Consider the following 23,288-nt stretch of genomic DNA (forward strand, 5'->3'; position numbering starts at 1 on the left):
TTGGCTCTACAGTTGAAACTTTACTGACAGTTCTGTTGATGATGTATAAGTCATAACTCTTCAGAGGTGTTCTATTGCATGCTAACATGGATAAAATGTAGTGAAAACATATTGTCACTAAATTAAATGTGACTCAATATACATATGGGAAGGAGAACAGGGGATATGAAGGTGCCATTTTTAAGAAGTCACTCTTCAGATTAGAATCATGCTTTACTGCTGTCAAAGTAGGTCAGTTTTTATGATTAGAAACCAAGAAAATGTCCGTTCTAAGAAGTCAAGAACACTGCTGTATTTTGAGCATTATTTTTTAAAGGAAAACTAACTTTAATAAAGCCAAAACCTTGAACATGTTATACAGCAAGGACATGCCTTTGTCTGTATATGCTATGGTTTTGAAGGTTTTATTTCAGCAGAAATGGACTCACGTAAAGCACACAATTCTTTGGAATATGAATGCACACTGTGAGTTCCATGGCAAGATCCTAGCTATGTATAATCATTTCTATGTCAGTGCTGTGTGATTTGTTTGCCTGGTTAGATACTGTGTGATTTGTTTGCCTGTTTTCTTCCAACATGTTTGTGGAGGGAAGCTTTTGAGTTAATAGCTGTTAAATCAAAGCACTTCAACCTATTTGAATCATGATCATTAGTATTTTGAAAAATAAAGCTGCATCAAGATTTCTAAATTTATTTTTGATTTATTTTTCTGTTTATAGTAAATAAATGGGATTTTAATAGTATGTACAGTACTTCCCAGATTTGGGGTTCTCTAGTACTGATCTGCCAAGGAATTATGTTGTTGCTGGCTTTCCTATTGTGCCAGGAGAGAGAGAGAGTGAGTGAGTGTGTGTGTGTTGCAGTATTCCCATTAAAAACTAAGCTCACACAGACTGCTGCTCATGAAGAGTAATAATAACTTTGTTTTTAAGGAGTACCAGTGAGAACTTGGTGAGATATGGGACCCGTATATTACAAGGAAGTCACCTTTTTAATATTTTTCAGTGAATATTGTCAGACTGGGATTGAAGGTGTTAATCTGTTTATTGGTGGATAATATCCATTGCTAACGTGCTGATAGTGGTTGTGTGCTAATTAAGAGAGGGCTAAACTTTAACAGCATAAGGAAGATATAGATTTTACTGAAAATTTCTGCAATTCATTAAAAAAAACCTTTGTAAAAGTCAACATCTGAAAACTCAAACATTTTTCTTATTAACTGAAGAGGAAAAGAAAAATTTGAACAGAGAAAGTTTGGTGAGAATGAAGCACTTTAAATATTGTTAATGCTGTTAACGTATCTCAGTAATGTGTGATTAATGTATGTGTTTTCCCCCCTAATGTTGGTTTCTTTTCATGAGAACATTTGAGAAATTCTTCTTTTCAAAATGGTGGCTTAGAGAAGAGCTGTGTGAGACGCTTGGGATGGGAGTGAGGGCTGGTGGCACAGGGCTATGTGAACCTTTTGTGTTTTGACTAATGTGGGTTTTCACCTGCTGGCTTTCACTTTGGTTTTGGTTCAGATGAATCCAAGAACACTATGCGAAATTCACCAAAACCACTGAGCTTGCTGTGTGGAAAAGTATGCAAGACCATAGCCGTTTTCCCTGATTTCCACTAAAAACTTTAACAGGTTTGCTTCTAACTCAGCCAAGGCATGCAAAAAAGTTAATGAATTTCAGCTAACTTGTCGTGAATTTTGGGCATTTCACAAAAGTCCAAATAAGGTGTGTTGTCTCAATTTTGGTTTCAAGTGTGTAATAGTTGGAGAGGTTAGATACCATGGTAGTGGTAATACCAGAGGTAGGTAGAAATTTCTCTGTTTTCTACCTTAGAGTTGCTTTAAAAATCATGTATGTAAAGTAGTATCAGAAATCTCCTCTAAAAGTGGCTTTTAATGATTTCTCATGATTTGTTCTGCTAAATTTTATTTCATGTGTCTGACCCTAAGCAAAATTAATCTATTTTCTCTGCTTCTTTCAGTCATCAGTAGCTCATTTTCTTGATATTTTTCTAAGAGCACTTGTATGAAAAATTTGATGTACAGAACTTTTCTTCTGATTTCACTTTCTTAATATTTATCATTATCTCTGTTTATTTAGTTTTATAAAATACACAAATCAAAAAACCTCCAAGTGCATGTACAGAAAAAAATCCTCCCATCAATTAAAAAAATAATTCACAAATCAACCCAGTGGCAATTACGATTCAATAAAATCCTTATCACTAAAAGAGCTTCACTCTCTTTATCCCAGGCTTACAGCAAAAAAGCTGTGGAAATATTCTCAATATGCGATCAACTTGATCATATTTGACAGTTGTAAAGATAATGGAAAGTCCTCTTTTTTTTTTTTTAACCGTATCACTTTTAATGTAGTTCTTTGCAGCTTTAGGCAACTCTGGTCTTTGTGACTTATTTCCCACATCATCATCTATTGGCCACACTTGTAACTTCATATTTCACTTTCTTAATGTGTACAATGCTTTGTTAAAACCATTCATGGATAAATATTAATTATACATATTCACTCTGAAGGCCTGTTTAATGTTTCAGGTCCGTAGAGAATACAGGAAATTCTTCCGAGCCAATGCTGGAAGGAAAATTTATGAATTTACACTACAGAAAATTGTAAGTACCTATATACTTTATAGGTTAATGTAAAATTTTGTTTTCTAGCATAGCCAGAAGTGTTAGCTGCGAGGGCCTTAATAATAATTGTAAAGGAGTCATCATACTGTACAGGTGATAGCATGACTATTGAGTTCTTTCTGTTGTAAAGAAGGAATAGTCACATGTTTTGAAGTTAAGGGCATGGGCAGCCTACACCTAAAGCAGCATCAGCATTTCTCAATAAATTTAGCCTCCCAAACTTGTGAGCAGGCTTAATAACTGTGGGAGTTGCAGTTGAATAACAACACTTACTATTGAAGAGCACCTGCCATTTCTAGCTTGTTTTAATAGCTTTACTGGTTGAGATTAATAAAACATCTTGCTTCAAATTTATCACAGATGCAAAAGTACTTCTTGGAAATGAAGAATAAGATGCCTTCTTTATCACCAATAGACAAAAACTGGCCAGCAAGGCCTTACCTCTTCTTGGATTCAACTCACAAGGAAATGAAGAGGATTTTCCACTTGTGGAGGGTAGGGAACATTTTGATCATATGATTTGAGTGCCTCAATTTTGTTCATGGAGGATGTATTTTTAGGAAATATTTACTACAGTGTTGTCCACTAATTTTTTTGCATAAGCTGTTTGTTTTTATCATTCTATTTGGCCTTCCAGACATAACCATACATTATCTAGTCCTTTCCGTGGTTGGGGAAAAAAGAGCAAAGTGTATTGCTTCCCTTCCTCCCCCCTCCCCCCCCCCCCAGCTCTTAATTTAATATGAAGTGAATATGCTTAATTGGTAGCTTATAATACTTATGTTCATATCCAGAACTGGTGTTTGCTCAGTCTAACAGTGGAAATACTCAGTGGAATATTATGCATGTGAACTGTGGTTAGCTGAAATTTGTTTTGGACCCGTTAATGGAGAAAATGGCGAGAATCTATTTAAGTGCTGCCGAGACACTTGGTGAGCACTCAGCATCCGTGATGATCTCTTTGCAACTATGCCATTTTCTGCAAATTGTCAAGGACAAAGATTCTCTTGTTGTAACTTTTTAACATGGTAAATTGGGAACATGCTGAATTCTGCAAACAGATCTAAATTCTTCAGCTACACTTTGATAGTTCTGTATATTTATGTATGTGTATTAATAGCTATTGGTAATTATTTGATGTTGTTTATATTCTGAATTGTGTTTGCTTTCAGAAAGTTGAGTTAATGCTGAAATTAGGGGGCCCCCACTCAAAGCACCTCCAGGATAAAACATTTACAACAATACAGTTCTACCTGCTAAAAGGAACAGCCGGAATACCTGTGAAGTGTTGTTCTTGTGAACTGCTACAGAGGAGTACTATGGGATTTTAGCTGACAGTACAGTCAGCTAACTATATATACTTAAATGAAATACTTGCTTTGAAATCATCTCTAATGTGTCTAATATAATTCAGAGGTGTGTAGAGCAGGCAAAGGCTGAAGGGCCTCAGCTAGTGGTTGCTGTGTTACCATGGCATGTCGGGTGGAGTTGAGTCACTCCAGAAATATACTAAGAATGTGTATCTTAAGCAATAAGTGGATAGTGATCAGTGATGGCTGCTGCATTAAAGCAGATTTCCAAGATTGATTTATGATTCCTCTAAAATGTCATGTTTTGTAGTGTAAAAAGTACAGAGACCAGTTCACAGATCAACAGAAGCTTATATATGAAGAAAAACTGGAAGCCAGTGAACTTTTTAAGGACAAGAAGGCTTTATATCCTGCCAGGTAATGAGTTATTCTGGTACCACTGCTCACAGTGTAAAACAAAAATAATCTGCACCCTTACATAGATTTAGGGAGTTAAAAAACAACGCCTTGTTTATTTTAACCAGGAGAAACTGCTAGTTGTGGACTTTTTTTGTGGACCAATTTGCCAATCCTACATGCCTTGAGAAATTTTTGTTTCTGGATTACTGGCTTGATCAAATCATGGAGGTGTCATAGCTTATTTTGTCAGTCCTACACAGTGAAATCAACTTGCTTTAAATTAAATGTTAAACTGCTGACTTTTGATCGTGTTCTGTTAGAATCATTATACCCAGAAACTGCCACCAGTTTTGTCATTGTAAACACTGAGGACTGTTTTCATGTGCCAAGACCCCAAATATAGCAGAAAGGATGTTTCTTTGAATAATAAACATGTAGCGAACCTGCACAGGGGAATGGATGCCTCCTTCTCTTGCCTTGCTGATCTGGAAGTGAGTGCCATGAAACAAGGTGAAGGGGTGGAATTAAGTCTCACTCACAAATGAGGAAAAGGCCAGGGAACCCACACTCTGCACGAAGCTAAGTAGCCTACATCCCACATGAGAGAGAGCAACCAATGGAGTCCACTGCTCCCTCCCCCCATCCCCGGCAATATCCAGCGTGGCTTGGCTACTCCAAATCTGAGCATCCAATACACATTGGAGCTAAGGATCCCATCTCCCAGCCCTGCTGTAACACGGTGCAGATTTATTATGATTAATTATTTGTATTACCCTAGCATGAAAGAGTATCTGTCATGGACCAGGAGCTGACTGTTCTAGGTTCTGTACAAATACTAAATAAAAAAGATGGTCACTGCCCCAGGTAGCTTACAATCTAAGTGTAAGAGAAGGGACATCAGATAGATAGATCCAGGGGAGAGTACAAGGAAACAAGGAGGCAGTATTGGTCAGCTTGATAAGCAGTGGTCCTCAGCACACTAGCAGCATAACTGTTAAGTTTTTTGGAGGCGTCACGGCAAAGGAGTGTTTGAAGGAGGTGGCTTTGTGAATGTTTACAGGGATCTCCTTCCCAGCATGTGGGGCAGCAGGACAGAGCACAAAAGTGGTTGTCTGAAAATGTAACAAGTAGGGGATGGAGGCTGACATCATGGTCTGCTCAGAGACAGGCATCAACCTTTAGATAGTGAATGAGAGATGACAGGGAAGGTGGGTATCCACACTTGAGTCATGCGGGGGTGGCATTCCAGTACTTCCTCTGGTCCTGGGCCAGGTGGCTCCTTTCCGTCTCTGGCTGCAGGCTGTCAACTGAGCTTGCAGGTGGGAGGTTGGGCACTCAGCATGAAGGGAGCCAGGGTGCTGCAACCAGGACTGGGCAGGGGAGCTCAGGGGGTGGAGCTGCTGGGAGCCTGAGGCAGAATGAGAGCCAGGCGATGTTGGGAGTTGGTCAGCAGAGTCTCCACAGGGAGCAGGTGCTGGGCATACGTAGGAGAGATATCTCTTGTGGAAACTGACACGTTAGCAAGAGAAGAGGAGATATCTGGGGGGGAGGTGGAAAAGGAGATAGGACAGGCTCTGCAGGGAGTTACCCCTGCTCCCCAAACTTCCCCCATTGCCCCTATCTTCCTCCCAGTTCCCCCCAATAGCTCCCTGCACCCCACTGCTCACTCTTGGGGCCTCTCACTGCCCTGCATTCTGGCTTTTAATTAATTTATTTATTTTAGGACTCTTGTTCTGGTGGGGATCGGTTGTGAAGGGCCTTGAAAGTAAAGACAAGTGGCTTATGTCTGAGGCAGCAAAGAAGGGACTAGCCAGTGGAGGGCTGCAAAGAGAGGAGTAGCAAGGGCAAAGAGACATGCAAGGGAAATGATCTTTGCAGCAGCATGTAGGCCTTTCTCACTTGTTCAGGATTTGGACAATAAGAAGCAAACAAAAATACTTGCTGCTAGCAGATTTGCTGTGGTCATTATTTAAGCTTAATTGATTCCAAAATATTAATGAAATAAGTGAGCAGTATTGGAATGTGAGGACTAGGCAGTTTTGCAGTTAAGCCTGTTAAGAAATACCTTTAAATAATGAAACTTTTTATCTTCCCAAGGCCACGTTTGTTTGGTAATTATTTCTATTCCAGAGATTCTGTCTACTCAGTGATAGTGTCTAGGCTGGCTAAAACCTCACATATCTCTACAAATACTCTTATCAGTATTTCAGACAGGTAGAGGCCTGAAAATATCAGGGAATTTCTGATGCGTCTCCAGTTGGTGCTATCTGCCCAGTTAACGTTGCTCAAGTAATTGCAAGAATGGCTACATTTTTCCTTGGGCTGCATATTTATGTCATGTATAGTAAAGCTGATAAAAATCAGTTTTGGAGATCTTCAAAGAAGCTTAATTGAAATTTAAGCTTAAGTCACGACTGGTGCTGAGAAACTAGACGTTCAGTTTTCAGGGGAAACAAACCTTGTGGAGTGTCGTTATTTTTTGTATAAATGTAGCTTGTGTTAGACTGTTCTCTCCAGCCTGCTAGTCAGAATCTGAATGTGGAGAGATTTCTTGTTTGAGCAATGGGTAATTGATTAAATGAAAGCCAATACCCATTATAATTAAATCTTCAACTCTTGGTTCAGCCAGAATCCATATTTTCAACCAAAATGTTTCCTAAATTCAGAATGAAATGAAACCACACTGTTTAAAGACTTACAAAACATTTTCAGCTAATTTGTTTAAGTGTGGCAGCAGAGAGGGAGATGCTAGTGTTTCTTGAAAACTTATTTGGCTAAATATACTGTCGTGCAGCATTGTTGCCTGAAGCAGGGCTTGAAAATATTATCCAGTACTTACTATCTTAATAACCTAGACCAATTAAGTCCACTAGCCAGGGTGAGAAAATTTGGTCTTCAAAGGCCCCCAAATTGACACTACCTGCATTTGAGAGGCATATAACAGTTGTGTATTAATGGGTAAGGTTATCAGCAGCCAACAACTTTATATTTAATACATTTAAAAATATGTTAATTATGACATCTCTCTTGCTTTTCTTATACTTCCTTTCCATCCCAGGCTTTGCTCAGTCTTTCTCCTTTCTTTCATATAATAGATCCTGGAATATCTTTTTCTTCATTGTATTTGTGTCTCTACCAGCTCTTTCTATTTCTCTTAACTCTTTTTGATCTCCTCCTCTATAGTTTTTTGTTTTTGTTTTTTTAATGGAGGCTTCCATATTTCTGTGAGGGTGCTGTCCCCTGGATCTTGGATGGCGCATCCATTTTTTTTATGTCTGCCTCCAGCCAATAGACATCTGCCTGTGGAACTCCAGAATCCCTTTTGTGCTGCAGGAAGGAAGAAGCAGTGTTCGCTGTATCTCTAATGCTTCTCATGTAGAAACAGCTCAAGACTGAAGAGTGCAGTATTATGCATTAAAATGTACAGTTGAGGTTTTGGAAGTCTGTATGCTGTCAGATAGGACTAAGTAGGAGATAAATCCAAATCTGACGTATATTCAGGGAGAAATTTGCAAAGGCACAGAGGACTGGAAGGCACCCAACTCCCATGAAAATCAGTGGGAGTTGAATGCCTAACAAATTGCTTTAGGCCCCTGGGAAAATATCTACCTAAGTGCTGAGACTGGGATATTTTATATATTCTTGTGTTAAACGTTGTGCAATTAACAAAGGTCTATGGTGGGGAAGTATATGCAAGTAAATACAATACCCATGAATAAGGTATTTGGGACAGCCATTGGTACCAATGCAAAGCCTGCACCAGAATGTGACAGTTCTGGGATTTTTACTTGTGCCCAAAGGTCAAACTTAACTTGAGTGTTTCTGTATTGTTTTGTCCTTCCATAGTGTTGGGCAACCATTCCAGGGGGCTTACCTGGAAATCAGCAAGAACCCCAAGTACAAAAGACTCAAAGATGCCGTGGAAGAAAAGATCATTATTGCTGAAGTTGTGAATAAAATCAATAGAGCTAATGGGAAGGTAATAAAATGGCACTGTTTAATCCCAAAGGGCATTCTGATGTGATAGGTCTTGTTGTAAATTAACATATAGGGCAATTTTATTTTTCCCCTCAATGGTTCTGAAGGTACTAAAATGCTTATTTATTCAGTTTTCCCATCTGTAAAATGGGAATAGTGATGCTTACCTCTATTGTAAAGCACTTTGAGATCTATTGATGAAAAGTGCTGTAAGAGGCAGGTATTATTTATTAATTGATGGTAATTTCTTTCATAACTGTTTTTATTAAATTATCCATTTTACACGGTGGAAGTGTGGAATTCTTTTAGGATAAGTATATTTCTAATTTCCAAAAAATGTTGGTATTTAGAAAAATAAATGCTTAGCTGCGTATTAGGAGAATAGTTCTGTGAGATGGTAGTGGAGGACAACATAGTATTTAAAATACATAAGCATTTTGGTACATATAGTATGTGTGCACACAAATATATATACTTGATACTGCATTTATTCTGCACTCAAAATTTACGTTGATTTCAATGGACATTTGCAGTGCACAAGGAACGAAGAATCAGGGTCATTCTCATTTATAGATGTATTCTGACTTTCCATTTTCAGATTGTACATCTATAAACTTACAATTAAAAACATTGTGTTTGTACATGTAAGCATAGGGGGCAAAATGAAGAACTGGGGATGCATTAGGCTTCTGGATCCATAAGAAGGCAGTTAAATAAAGGTGACCACATTTTCAGAGACGTTGATCAAACTGCAGCTCTCGCTGAGCTTAAGACACTCAGGTTTGAAAATTTGAGCCACAGTTCTTAGTTGTATGAACTGTTTGTTTTCTTAATGGTTACTGTGTTGTAGAGTCTTCCTCTCTGTGTGTTTGAATAGATAATGTTTTTCATTTTCTCATTTTACAGTGTGCATCCAGGATTTTCTTGCTAACAAAAAATAATGTCCTCCTTGCTGATCAAAAGTCTGGACATATCAAGTCAGAGGTCCCTCTGGGTGATGTTACTAAAGTGTCCATGAGCTCTCAAAATGATGGCTTTTTTGCTGTGCACCTCAAAGAGGTAGAGTTTAAATCTGTAATAAATTATCAAGCAAATTTATACTGTATGAGAAGAAATTATTTTAAAACATTAATTCTTGTGTTGCTAGCGTGTAAGGTTAAAAAAGCTGTCTAAACCTTTCCCACACCTATGAAGTGGTAGGTTTAAGATTACTAAAGACCATGTAGTGGAACTGTTAAATAATGGGTGACAATTCACTTGTGAAAATGAGACCTAGTGATTTGCTTCAGCCTTTTCAGGATTAGACTTTTCCCATTTGTGAAATGGCCCTTTAGTCTGGTTTTTATTCATAGTGAAAACTTGTCTTTAGCTTTTTAACTCCTCCTATAGTTTTCCCTGACTCTTCAGTGTAACTGAAGTATAACAAACAGATTAGTAAATATGTTTCTGCTCTTTAGGGAAAGTGGGAAGTTAGATTAAATATCATCCCCTTTTTTTCTTCTGAATAAACTTATTAGCTTCTATATCTAGGCTTCTAAAAACTCTTCGATAATATTTTTACCACATTTTTATTGTTCACTTCATCTTACTCCCTGCATTCATCATCACTAACTTTACCATTCATCCACTCGATGGGAGCTCAAAGAAATTTACATTATTATATCACTAATTTAGTTACCAATCTAAAAGAATCTACAGGTACTTTTGTTTCTCTTCACTGTTTGTAGAACCCTCTTAAAAATCTATTCTGTCAGCGTTTTTCTTAAATGGAGCTGATAGCCTAGCTGTTTTGTTGAACAAATTCCATTTATATAGTGCCCTGTCATGCCAGAACATCTTTTTCTGTGTGCTAGTATCAACAATTGGTTTCAGTTCCTGATATAGTGTGAATTGCTGTGATGTAGCCAGCAGAGGGAGACTAAAACAGTGCATTTCTGTAGGATCTATAAAGTTTAGTGGCTTTCCTTTGGGCTGAGGGGGAATTTACCTTGATATTTAGAATCCCACGGAGCTTTCTCATCAGATTCTAACAGGTTTAAAATTGGGTCATATATGAAGTCCAAAACTTGAACGGTGTTCCTTTTTAACTTAGAAGTCAAAATACTGGTGACAGGAAACCTCCTTGCTACTCTGTCTTGCCCAGTGGTGTGCTTTACTGGTATTTGATCCTTATGTTTTGCATTTTGGGGGGTGGCATAGGAAGGAGGGGGTCTAAAGTCTGCTTACCTATATATATATATATAAAATGCTACAGGATTCCTCTGAGTGTATTTGTGGTGATACTAACAACATTTCTTTCTGTTTCAGGGCTCAGGAGCAGCTGGTAAAGGGGATTTCCTGTTCAGCAGTGATCACCTTATTGAAATGGCCACCAAGCTTTACCGCACCACTCTCAGCCAGACCAAACAGAAGCTCAACATCGAGATTTCTGATGAGTATGTTTATTTTTTGCTTGTTTTTAAAAGGACATTTCCTTCAGTGCAGCATGCTGATAGGTTCATCAGTCAAAAAATCTAACCTTGGATAAACAAAAGGGCATTGTGTAACTGGGATTTTTTTTTCTGATGACAGAAAAATAACTTGTAATGAGGAATTCCAGTTTTCTGTTTCTATCTGTGCTCATTTCCAGTATTCGTTTTTGGCTATTTTAGAGCCTTGAAACTCAGCAGATAAATTCTTTGTTTTTTAGGTTTGTTTGAAATGAGACTGTATACGTTTGAGCAGAAATCGTATTTCATTATCAGTGAAATTAAATAAACAAAAATTCAATGTAAAACCATCTTTTACTTGTATACATTTGTTTTCACACTGTGTGTAACCCACATACATAAGCAGCGTTACACGCTGCTACTCTGTGTGACCAAATAGTGAATCATGGAGAACATGAGCAGAAAACGATACAGGCTGCAATTGACAGAAACAAAACGTTAAAAGGATGTCAGTTCATCTGAAAGATCCTCTACTTTCTTTTCAGTGTATGTTGCTTAAAATTCCTGTTGATGTTTAATGAGTTGTTTGTGGCTTAAGCAGAAAACTGGAATCTCCAATTATAAATTGTGTCCATTGGGTTCTGTTTCATGTTTTGGTCTCTTTAGTAAGATTCAGATTATCAATGTTATTAGAGTAAAGTTATTATCATCAATGCATAGAGTAAAGTTGCCCTGTAAATTAGCTTTTACTGATTAAGTGCAAGGTCTGTTAAGAAATAGACCACCAACTGTTTTCGGACTTAGGGCCTGATTCTGCCACATTTGCTCATGTGGCGTAGAAACATATTCTGAGTAATGCCACTGATTACAGTGGGACTGCTCATAGAGTAAGGTACTGTTCCTTTTGAATAAAGGAGGCAGAATCTGTCCTTTTTTCTTCAAGTGGTGTCCCTGTGGGTGCTCCACTTCAGGTATCTGTGTGTCCAGGCACCATTGATCGGAGATCTTTGGAAGCAATGCCCGGTCGGGACGTGCGTGTACAGTTGGTGTCTTGTGGCGTCTTTGGAGTCTGTTTGGCGCGCGTGCGTTTCAACCCTCTGAGTTCCTTCTCAACTGTCCTTGGCTGAAGATGGAACTCGGAGCAGTGCTGAACCTCTTTCCCCATTTTGAAAGAAAATTAGTTTTAGTTAGATAAAACCTTCCCCGTTACTACCCTACCTTTAGACGGTTGCATAGACCTCACTAAAAACAAAACAACCTCCCCCCCCACCCCTCAAAACAAAACACCTAGTTTTTCTTAACCCCTCTTCCCCCTTTGGGAGTGAACCCCACTAAGGTCTCATTCTTAGACCTTCTTCAGTGGGCCACATTAAAGATGCCGGGGTTTCCTGGTTTAAAAAATGCGACTCTTGCAAGGACCCCATACCACGCTCGGACGGACAATCCTGGTGTGTCAAATGCATCGATGAGACGCACGTCCCACCTAAGAGCATCCACTGCAATCCTCTAAAAACCAGAACTTGCTGCGACCGAGACCTGCTTTTAAAGATGATTCTTCTGGAGAAATCCCTCCAACCTGATTTGGAGACGGGCAGAACAAAACCCTCTCCTAGGTGCTCTCTGACCAGTTTGGAACCGACCAAGAGCATGGCTCCACCATCTCACAAGAAGAGGAAGAGAGCCTCAACTTCCACAAACAGAGAACTGGGCACAAACAAACGGTCCCCAGCCAGGTCCTTGCCAGCAGTCCAGCTGCCTCAGGGGTCAGCACCTGCGACATTCCCGACACCTCTGGCACTGGGCATATGGTGCAGAAAAATAAGGCGTCAAGACCGCATCATGGCCAGGTCTCCTCCTCAGCACTGGCACCCGCGCCGGAGTCGGCGCCGTCCGCTCACAGAGCCCCGGCACCGACAACGCCATTGGCACGGCACCGACACACCATCCGGCACCGGCTGCTGGTGCTGCCATGGGGCCACTGGCAGCAACCAAGACCAAAGACAAACAGCTTAAACCAGGGGTGGGCAAACATTTTGGCCCGAAGGCCACATCAGGGTTGCGAAAATGTATGGAGGGCCAGGTAGGGAAGGCTGTGCCTCCCCAAACAGCCTGGCCCCCGCCCCCTGACTGCCCCCCTCAGAATTCCCAACCCATTCAACCCCCCCACCCCGCTACTTTTCTCCTGACCAACCCCTCCTGGAACCTCCCGCCCCTAACTGCCCCCCCTGGGACACCACCCACTATCCAATCCCCCCTGCTCCCTGTCCCCTGAGTGCCCCAACCCCTGTCCACACCCCCACCCTCTCAGAGGCCCCCTGGGACTCCCATGCCTATCCAACCCCTCCTCTTCCCCATCCCCTGACCACCCTCCGCCCCTGAGCCTCCGCCCAATCGAACTGCTCCCTGTCCCCTGACTGCCCCCAGGAACCCCCTGCCCTATATCCAATTCCTCCACTCCCCACCCCCTTACCATGCCAGAGCCAGCCACGCCGCCGCGCTGCCTGGCAGGAGCTCGCCACCTGGCGGAACCTGCCACACTGCCCAGAAGGGGTGGCGGGCCAGCCAGGAGCTCAGGGGCCAGGCAGGATGGTTCCACGGTTTTCCCACCTCTGGCTTAAACCAACGGCTTCTAACTAAATCCTCGGTGCTGCATGCTCCGGTGCAGATGCAATTTCTAACACATCAAGACATCTCAGTGGATTCGCATCTACTCAGTACTCAGGGCTCACCCTTGAACCAGCCATCCTCTCCAACTGAATGCTCTGTCTTCACAAACGACGATAATGATGATCACAGAGGTGCAGTCTTTTCTCCACCTGACTCTCTCTTCCACCACAACAAAGACCACCTCACAGGAACATGCATCAGAAGGACCAACCCCAATTCCCATGGTTTGCTCCACCAAGGATGGGACCTCAACTACCATGCTCCATGCAATGGGCACCGTGGGACCCATGGGCACCCTATAAGGCCCACTATTCCTGCACCTCCTCACCCCATAGAGCACAGATCCACTCTCCAGCTGGATCCCCAATGCCATGCACGTCTAGAACCCTTGAGGATCCACATGAGGAAGTGGAGGAAGAGCCCACACCTGATATGGAGTTGCCCGAACACAACTCCTCTTCTTTGCCTAATGAAACCGTCGTGCCACTCCCACCAATTATGGCAGGTGGCTTCAAGCAATTTCAGGAATTATTTAAGAGGGTTGCAATCAGCCAGGACATTCCATTGGAGGAAGTACAGGAGAATCAACATAAACTCTTGAAGATCCTCCAACCCTCAGCGTCCTCAAAGATTGCACTCCCCATAAACAACGCCATATTAGAACCGGATGACACTATCTGGGAGACACCAGCCTCCATCCCGCCAACCTGTAAAAGGGCTGACCGGAAATATTATGTCCCAGCTAAGGGCAAAGACTTTTTATTTTCATACCCACAGCCCAACTCCCTTGTGGTTGCAGCGGCTAATCATAGGGCTGAGCAACCTCATTACCGGTCCACACCCCAGGAAAAAGTCCTCAAACGCCTTGACCTCTTAGGTTGCAAGGTTTACACATCCTCTACTCTCAAATTTAGAATTGCCAACTATACCGCTCTTCTCACTAGCTATGACTTTGACAATTACAACAAACTCTTTGAATTTATCTCCCACATCCCAGAGGAGCGAAGAGCGGATTTTAAATTGGTCCTGGCAGAGGGACAGCTAGTATCCAGAATGGCGCTTCAAGCATCTCTGGACATGCCTGACATGGCAGGTCGCACCACAGCCACTGCGTAGGGCCTCTTGGCTCTCCATCTGGCATCCCTAAAGAGCTGCACACCAAAGTGGAGGATTTACCGTTCGACAAAGACAAACGATGGAAAAAACGATGAAATCCTTCACACGATGAAAGATTCCAGGGCTACCCTGCAAACACTAGGGATCTACACCCCTCCTTCCAAGAGAAAGAGATACCAGCCTTACCAGAGGTCTCACCCGCAGCAATACAACCACCCACAGTCCAAGCAGTACGAGACTGGGAAGTCCCACAGCAGGTCTAACCAGATGTCAACTAACCCAGTCGGAACAACCTACGTCCCGCCAGTCAGGCAACAAACCACAATTTTGAAGTCTTGGTTGAGGATCTGAGTGACCACTCCTTACCGCCATCGCCTCCAATGCTTCCCTTGGCGAAACATCACACATGATCACTGGGTCCTGGAAATAGTGCAGTTGGGCTATTTCATGCCCCCCTACCCTTTCCATCCCTCTTCAGGGTCCCCTCTCATGAACACCTACTTCAGGAGGAAGTAACTCGACTACTCCTCTTAGGTGCAGTGGAATGAGTTCCAACACAACACAGAGGGAAGGGATTTTACTCCCACTATTTCTTGACCCAGAAGAAAAGCAGAGGATGGTGACCCATTCTAGACCTGCAACAACTCAACAAATTTATCCGCCCCCAAAAATTCAGAATGGTCACGTTAAGCACAATAATACCGGCGCTGGAACGAGGGGACTGGTTCTCACCCCTCGACCTACAAGACACATATTTCCATATCTCCATATACCCAGCAGACAGACAATTACTACGGTTCACAGTGGGACATGACCACTTCCAATACAGAGTGCTCCCATTCGGTCTTTCCACTGCACTGCGGGTGTTTTCCAAGACTCTCACGGTGGTAGCGGCCCACCTCACAAACAAGGGATCATATTTTTCCCGTGACTGGAAGACTGTCTTGTCAAGGGCTGATCGTACGAAGAAACGCCAATGGCCATGCTATCGACCATCGCTTTTTTCCAAAGGCTCGGACTGCAAATAAACTTCCAAAAATCCACTGAGACACCTACAAGCAAATGGAGTTCATTGGGGCTTACCTGGACTTGACCCTCGCCAGAGCCTTCCTCCAGCAGGCCAGGTTCCTCACCATCAAACACCTCATACACATGGTGTCCCCAGAATGGGTCTGCAACTTCTGGGCTACATGGCAGCTGCCAAGTTCGTGGTGAAACACGCCAGGCTACACATGAGGTGCTTACAGGGCTGGTTGAGTTCAGTATGCAAACCCACCAAGCACAGCCTCCACATGATGGTAACTCCACCCGCAAACGTGCTGAACTCACTGCACTGGTGGACAGAAAGGGAGAATATATGCACAGGAGTTCCCTTTTGCCAAAATCCCCCAGCACTCATGCTCACCACACACGCCTCCCTGATAGGCTGGGGTGCACACCTGCAACACAACATGACACAAGGCAGGTGGTCTGCACCAAAAGCCCATCTGAATATAAAGCTCCTAGAACTGAGAGCTGTCAAGTATGCCTGCCTTCACTTCCTCTCACTCATTCGAAATAAATCTATTCAAGTACTCACGGACAACATTGTATGCATGGGGGAGCAAGATCACGCTCCCTCTGCATAGAAGCCATCAAACTTTGGAACTGGTGCATGCGACATTGCATAGACATCACGGCTTCATACCTGCCAGAGTGTCAGCACACCACTGCCGACACCCTCAGCAGGCACTTTTCACAGGAACACGAATGGGAACTAAATCCTGTAATTGAATCCCACCTAGTCTCCCTTTTGGGCTGTCCTTTGATAGACCTATTAGCCAGAGCAAGGAATCGCAAATGCCAATTATTTCACTTCAGAGCGGGACTCGGGACTGGCTCCTTGGGAGACCCATTCCTAATCCCATGGAACAGGACACTCATGTATGCATTCCCTCCGATTCCTCTAATAAAGTGTTCTCTGCAAGATAGGGACGACAAGGCCAAGTTCATATTTATCGCCCTGGCATGGGCCAGACAGACCTGGTATCCTTACCTGCTTCACATGTCAATCTACCCTCCGAGAACTCTCCCGATGAGACTGGACCTCCTCTCCCAGAGTGACGGTTGCATCCTCCATCCACAACTGGAGAAACTTCATTTGACGGCCTGGCTCCTCCTTGGTGCCAGTTGCACGAACTGGCCTTTTTGGAACAAGTCAGACACATGTTATGACACAGAAGACGCAACTCCATCCACAATGCTTACCTCCAAAAGTGGAAACGTTTCTCGATGTGGTGCTTACAGAAAACCCTCACACCCTGCACCACACCCCTTCCCAATATCCTAGACTACATTTTAGAACTCAAAACAAAGGTTTATCGCTCAGCTCCATCAGAGTTCATCTCGCGGCAATCAATGCACAGGTGAGTAACCTTCTCTTAGCATTAGTGAAATTAACAATTTCTCTAGGTAAAACGTGGACCCTGTATGTGCTGTTGCTCACTTAAGCATAGGCTGCTGCCTAAAGGTCCTGTAATGTGAGTGCGATTTATGGATCTGATAGATGCTGAAATGTAGGGTTAACTTGAAAAGTTAGAGTTGTTGCTACGAGGAGTCCGGTGGCACCTTTAAAGACTAACAGATTTGTTTGGGCATAAGCTTTTGTGGGTAAAAAACCCACTTCTTCAGATGTTGTTCCTCAGTTGTTGCTCTTCATCTGAAAATATCAACTTTTTTCTTAGTGCTATAAAAAGTGCAATTAAATTTACTCAACCATAAGTATAGGTGCCCTGAGCATTTTAAAATGTTGAGGCAATTCCAAAACAAGGATCTCATGTAATGCTCAGTGGAGAGGCATATGCTATCAAAATCACATTTCAGCATGCATGTTAGGCTGTTTAGTGCACTTGTGTGGCCTGTCTGATGACTGAGATCTTGTCATCTTTCCTGCTAACAATCTAAGTCTTCACAGAGGCTTGCATGTTTGCTTGTGGATCTGTTGTCTTGGAAATTAAAACCCTTCAGGCATATGTTGTCCTTGTATTTATCCACACAAAAGTATGTAAAGAACTTCATAGTACCACCATGTTTAGTGATGGAGAAATATTGCTTTGCTGTCCCTTCTCAAGTGTAGATCTAAACACAGCTGCATTATTAGGAACCGAGGAAAAACGATGTGCCACGTCCTTGGCGTTGCTGTTTCTGCTGGGCACTGCTCCTTGGGAAGGGAGTACCTGCAGGCAAGAGTACCATTGACCTGTGTTTATGCCCAGTCAATCTTTTTTTTTTTTTCAGTCGGGGCAGGCTGGGGGGGTAGGATAGTTTTCCATTGTAGTGTATTTGCATTTATTTATTGTCACAGGCTAACTGCTGAGCCAATCAGATGTGCTGAAATGGGGTTATCTATCTTCTGTATTGTCATTTTTATCAGCAAAACTCTCACAAGACATGGTGAGCCAGCTGCAGGGGTTTAGGGTGACCAGAGGTCCCGGTATTTGGGGCTGTGTCTTATATAGGCGCCTATCTCCTCCTCTTCTCTCCCCCCCCACCCCCGGTTTTCCACACTTGCTGTCTGGTCACCCTACAGGGGGTTGTTTCAGGAGGTCAGAACATCAAGGAAAGTGCAGCACAGATGACACAGCCTGTGGATGTCGGCACTTAGTGGCACTTCTGGATGCTGCGTGGCTGGGAGCTCTGAACAAGTGACTCTTCAGCGTCTGGTATTGTACAGCAGGAAGAATATACTGAGTGGAAGCTCTGCAAAGCTCAGGCTGCTTCCTCCCCTGAACTTTGCAGACAGCTTGATTTTGATTTTCCAGCTGAAGGGGAAACTTCTTTGAAGTTTTTGGCCTCTACTGGAAGACTTCTTAAAGATGCTGAAAGGAAAATCTGCCTATTACAAAAGACCTATTTTAGGTCAATGGGAGTTGTGGAAGAGCCAAACAGTGATGTGGTGCTGTCTTGTTTACTGCTGTTAGCCTCAGATACCCCTTTGCTACATGTGGTGGTGGTGAAATTCAGAAAGACTTAATAAAGATGCATTGATGGTTTTTAAGCAACTGGATGATTGCAAGGGAGTTTTTTCTACATTCAGTGGAAAATGAAGGGTTAGAGACACCAGATTGCAGAATTGAATCGATCTGGACTGCAGGAAGTAGCTATCAGAAACTTGCAGATGGCTGAGAAGGGGCTGTGAAATTTATGTAATCACAAAATAGAGAACTGTGAAAACTGACTGAGAGTAAGAAATATGAGGGTTACTAGACTCCAGAAACACAGAATGGAAGCAATCCAGAACAAACGTGCTCCGAGTGTTCATAATTTTGGTGCCTGACCAGTCTGTGCCACAAACCATAGCCAGTCTGTGCCATTTAATTTCATGTAACCAACAGTTCCTCTGGGGAAGGAAGCAGCTGGATATGGTCTTTATTATATTTCTGGTGAGGATGGTTCAATGGTTAGAGCATTAGCCTGGGACTTGGGAAACCTGGGTTCAAGGAAACCCCACTTTGCCACAAATATCCTGTATGACACAGGGGAAAGTCACTCAGAACTTCTGTATGCTTCCATTCCCCATCTGTAAAATGGATATATTAGCAATTCCCTAGCCCACAGAGTGTTGTGAGGATAAATACATTAGATTGTGAGGCACTCAGATACTACAATAATGGTGGCCATAAAAGTATTTATCTACAAGAGAAATTCTCCAGAAATCATAAGTTCTGTACATCTAGAATAGTTTCCCTATCAACTGAGCGTTCCAGATTGTTTCATGATACTCAGTAAAACCATCTGCAGGTTGGGTTACCTTCTACAGGTCAGAGTTCTAATGCTACACCTTGGTGTAAAATGAGAAAGATCCTTTTCTGTATTAACTTCAGTCTTAATGGCTACTTGGGAATACTGTTGGGCAAAACTTCTGGAACCCTAAAGTGTTTATCAGTATGTGTATTGACTGTTAGATGCACACAATCTTTATTCCACTTTTCCCCAGACAGAAATCTATTGTATAGTGGTTATGCAAGGTAGTTTTATGCGACACAACACTTAACTATATTTTTAAGGTTATTTGCTCCTTGAACAACATTATCATCTTTGAAACAGTCTGCAGACCTTGGGAATTTGATATTTTAGCATTTATGGCAATGGATATAGTTAGAGAAGGATTTTGGAAAACCAGTAGAAGAGCAAGAAGATCTGTTCCAGTGCTGCAGTAAGTGGGGAATAATTGTAAATGTCTCAAATACAAGATCTCTTTGCCCTCGATACGGTGTCACATCAATTTTGCCCTGGACTAAGATTTCTGTGTATTAGCCATGTGACCCAGTCTCAGCAAATGGTTAGTGGGTGTAGATTCTATACCCTGAAACTACTAGCAGTGGCGGGAAACAGTGCATATTTATTTTAGGAAGTTTTCTCAAGGAACAATGTAGACAAGATATTTTCAAGAAATCCCATAATATACATCTATACATCCTGTTTTAATTTTTAAAAACTTTGTTTACAAGAGTGGTCTCATCACAGGACCTTTTTTATTATTCGGTGCATGTAATCTAGACGTTAACCTTTGGTAGAAAGTGGATTTGCATTTCTGAAATTATGTTCAGTGCGGGCAGTCAGAATACCTGAGTTTTACTATCATGAAGATCAGCAGTAACAGGGAAAGCAAGTTGCTCTTCAGCAGATTGTAAAATCCCTTCATAGTAGGTCATCCTCTCTTTCAATTTAGAAGACATTTTATGTTTTGTTTCTTTGAAATGGTTAGGGATAAACTTGTTCAATCTTGTCTTTCTTGAAACTATGATTAGAAAGCATCCTGCCAAATCTGCTGACAGAGCACAATCAGATGTGATGGCTCTGATGTGCCTGTTTTACATTGGATGTAATATACTGATATCCATCACAATAATTCCTATCACGCCTATAGGCAATTAGATTGCCTGATCTAAAGGGTAGTGAGAAAGGGGAAGAAATAAAATATTGTGGGGGGAAAGGTAGTGATGCTTGGGTCTGTAGAGTTATAGTATACACATGACCATTGTTAAAATATCAGATGGTGTCCGGAGAAATGAGCACAGGGCTAGGAATTGGCAGGTCCTTGTTTTGCCACTTACTCGTGTGTTCTTAGGTGAGTCCTTCCACATTTGTCTCAGTTTCCCCACCTGTAAAATGGGGCTCTTATTTACCCGCCTTCAGTGAGGCATATTTGAGGATTAATTGGTATATATCTATACTGTACTTTAAACGTAGACCTTAAGAGGTCATCTAGTCCCTCCTCTAGGACTGAGGCAGGATTAAATATATCTCGACCATCCTTGACTGGTGTTTCTCAGGCTAATATTCTGGGGGTGTATTAACAGGAGTGTTGAATGATGCTAAGTGTTGGTTGTTGTCATTTTGATATTTTCATGTATTAATCACGCTTTTTCAAACAGACCATTCTGAATGTTTCCTTTCTAAACTGGTACTGCAAAAATCTAGAGTTTGAAAATCTGACAGTGGAAGATAATTGAACACAAGGGAGCATAAATGGACAAAAATAATATATAACAGAACATTTTCTAGTTTCTAACCCTCTTTTATTACTAATACCATAAACAATTTCATGAGGTAATATCATATACTTTTTTCTTGTTACAGTAGCTAATGAAAGAGACTCTTGCACAAAGGACTATTTGCTGTACATGTGGTTTTTCCACCCTTAATTAAAACCCATTTTATTCCATCTCCTAGGTTCCTGGTTCAGTTCAGACAAGACAAAGTATGTGTGAAGTTTATACAGGGCAACCAGAAAAATGGCAACATCCCAACTTGTAAACGAAAAAACAACCGGCTCCTTGAAGTTGCTGTACCTTAACTGCAGTTGGTCCCTCTACCTTTCATGGACTTGTTTTTTGTTATAGTGCAATTTTTAGTTTTTTGGGCTGCTAGTGGCTAATAGCTGTAGAAACCCTTGGCAAAATATTTGACTAATAAGCTTTTAAATCTTTCTTAATGCAGTAGTTTTAACCCTCAAAATGTACATTTTGTCCAGTGGCAGCATTTTATGAACTGGCAAAATATCTGTTGCATATGATATGTGCTCTTTGTTTAGCCATCACATTTTAGTACAGCATACCATAAACCCACATATTAATGAAAAAACTATTAATACTCATTGGAGTAGAAATCTGCCTAACAGAAGATATATAGATTGCATCATAAAAGACATGATGCTTATTGGTAACTTCTGCCCATTGCATTTTTATACCAATCTCTGCTGGTGATCTAAAAGGTTAATTGTTTGCTACCATTAGAGAGACTGGTAAAATTATGAGACTGAAACAGTAACTTTAATTGTAAACAGCTCTAAGAGGTATGTAACTTGATCTTTAACAGAATATAGCACAGGGGAACCTAATTCTGCAAAGCAGAAGGAATGTACAACTGCCTATGCAGCATATGCATATGGTTTTTATTTGCAGTAAAGAAGCTGGTGTTTCAAAACAGGCTTTCTAATTAGGTCAGATATTTTTAATGACTATACAGTAGGAAGCAGAGTAGAATTAAGGCAGCAACAACATATTTCTTTCATTCACAAAAGCGATATAATTCAAAGCATATTTTCTATTCTGCTTTTTTCCTTAAATTACTGGTTAACATTAGATCCTGAAAAATGCAGTAGCATGAATAATGAAAACTGCAAGGTATTTAAACTGGTTAGTTATTTGAAGAGTTAGTCTTTTTCAGATATGGGCATGTACAATGTGCAATAAAACACCCATGACATTTTGTGAAAAATTATTTATAATACACTTTTGTGTGTAAGAGAGAGATGATTGGTACAGCCTGCATAGATGATGTAGGGATGAAAGTAGGTTTGTGGTTTTAATTTGCAGTTTTTTAGAATGTACACTACAGTTGTCAATTTGGGAAAAGTACTTAGAATTAAAAAGTTTCGTGATGCTGGGGGATGATGTATATAAATTGATATAATAATAAAATTGTCCTAATTCTCTGATGATTGGTACTCTTATGTTATAACCATATTTTTGTATTTCAAAACTGTTTTTTATAAGTTTTTTTGTGCCTGATGTAATGTGTGCACAAAAACACTTTACAATCAAGAACTGCATTATAAACTTTCAGTGTAACTGACTGCAATTAATCTTTTATAAACCAGAAGCATTAGCTGAAAGCATGGATTTATGGGGACACTTTTGAGTTTTTAGATAGGGGTAACTATTCAAGTGAAGGGTTTGTTGAATGTAATTGTTTGATTTGTTGATGAAAGGACAGTTGAGAAGTACTGCGTGCTTGCAGGCTGATACAAATCCCTGCCTTCAAAGACAGGTTAAGACACCAGATATGCAATGCTGAAAGCCCAAGCATAAATAAAGTAAAGATAAACAAAGTTCAGAGTCTCATTAGTCTCCTGTTGGTGAAGTTATGTAGTATTTGTGAAGGTTTCCTTATGTTGTTGTTCTATTGTAATGTAGACTTTCAATATTAAAACCCTGCTATTTATTGCAGCAGTCACCAGGGCTTCACACGCACTCCTTACATGTCCAGAAAAACAGTTGTTCCACTTTTGAAATTTTTGTCACATTTTTTTTTGGTTTGGGTTAAAATGAAATAAAAGGGTTTAGCTGTGATTGGGGCACAAAATGGTTGCTTCCGCTTGTCTCCTTAATGCTACCCAGGTGCACTTTTTTTTTAATTCAATATTGGTGAAACTTGTGTGTTAAACTTTTCGTAAATGAGACAAAAGCTACCCCT

At 41.2% G+C, this 23,288-nt stretch overlaps 1 protein-coding gene across 7 annotated transcripts in view; it reads left to right on the top strand.

Annotated features, from left to right (window-relative positions):
- MYO1B (myosin IB) overlaps positions 1-22,923 on the top strand; it is a 180,269-nt gene extending 157,346 nt beyond the window's left edge. For all 7 annotated transcript variants that reach the window (XM_073306214.1, XM_078847999.1, XM_073306213.2 and 4 more), the window contains 7 exons: positions 2,555-2,629; positions 3,011-3,145; positions 4,271-4,377; positions 8,206-8,338; positions 9,244-9,396; positions 10,645-10,772; positions 21,264-22,923. In XM_073306214.1, the coding sequence (XP_073162315.1) occupies positions 2,555-2,629; positions 3,011-3,145; positions 4,271-4,377; positions 8,206-8,338; positions 9,244-9,396; positions 10,645-10,772; positions 21,264-21,387 (855 nt within the window). In that variant the 3' untranslated portion in view covers positions 21,388-22,923. The remainder of the gene's footprint in view (positions 1-2,554; positions 2,630-3,010; positions 3,146-4,270; positions 4,378-8,205; positions 8,339-9,243; positions 9,397-10,644; positions 10,773-21,263) is intronic.
- The last annotated feature ends 365 nt before the right edge of the window (positions 22,924-23,288 follow it).

Source organism: Lepidochelys kempii, chromosome 11 (genome assembly GCF_965140285.1).
Source record: "Lepidochelys kempii isolate rLepKem1 chromosome 11, rLepKem1.hap1, whole genome shotgun sequence".
NCBI classification, from domain to species: Eukaryota; Metazoa; Chordata; order Testudines; family Cheloniidae; genus Lepidochelys; species Lepidochelys kempii.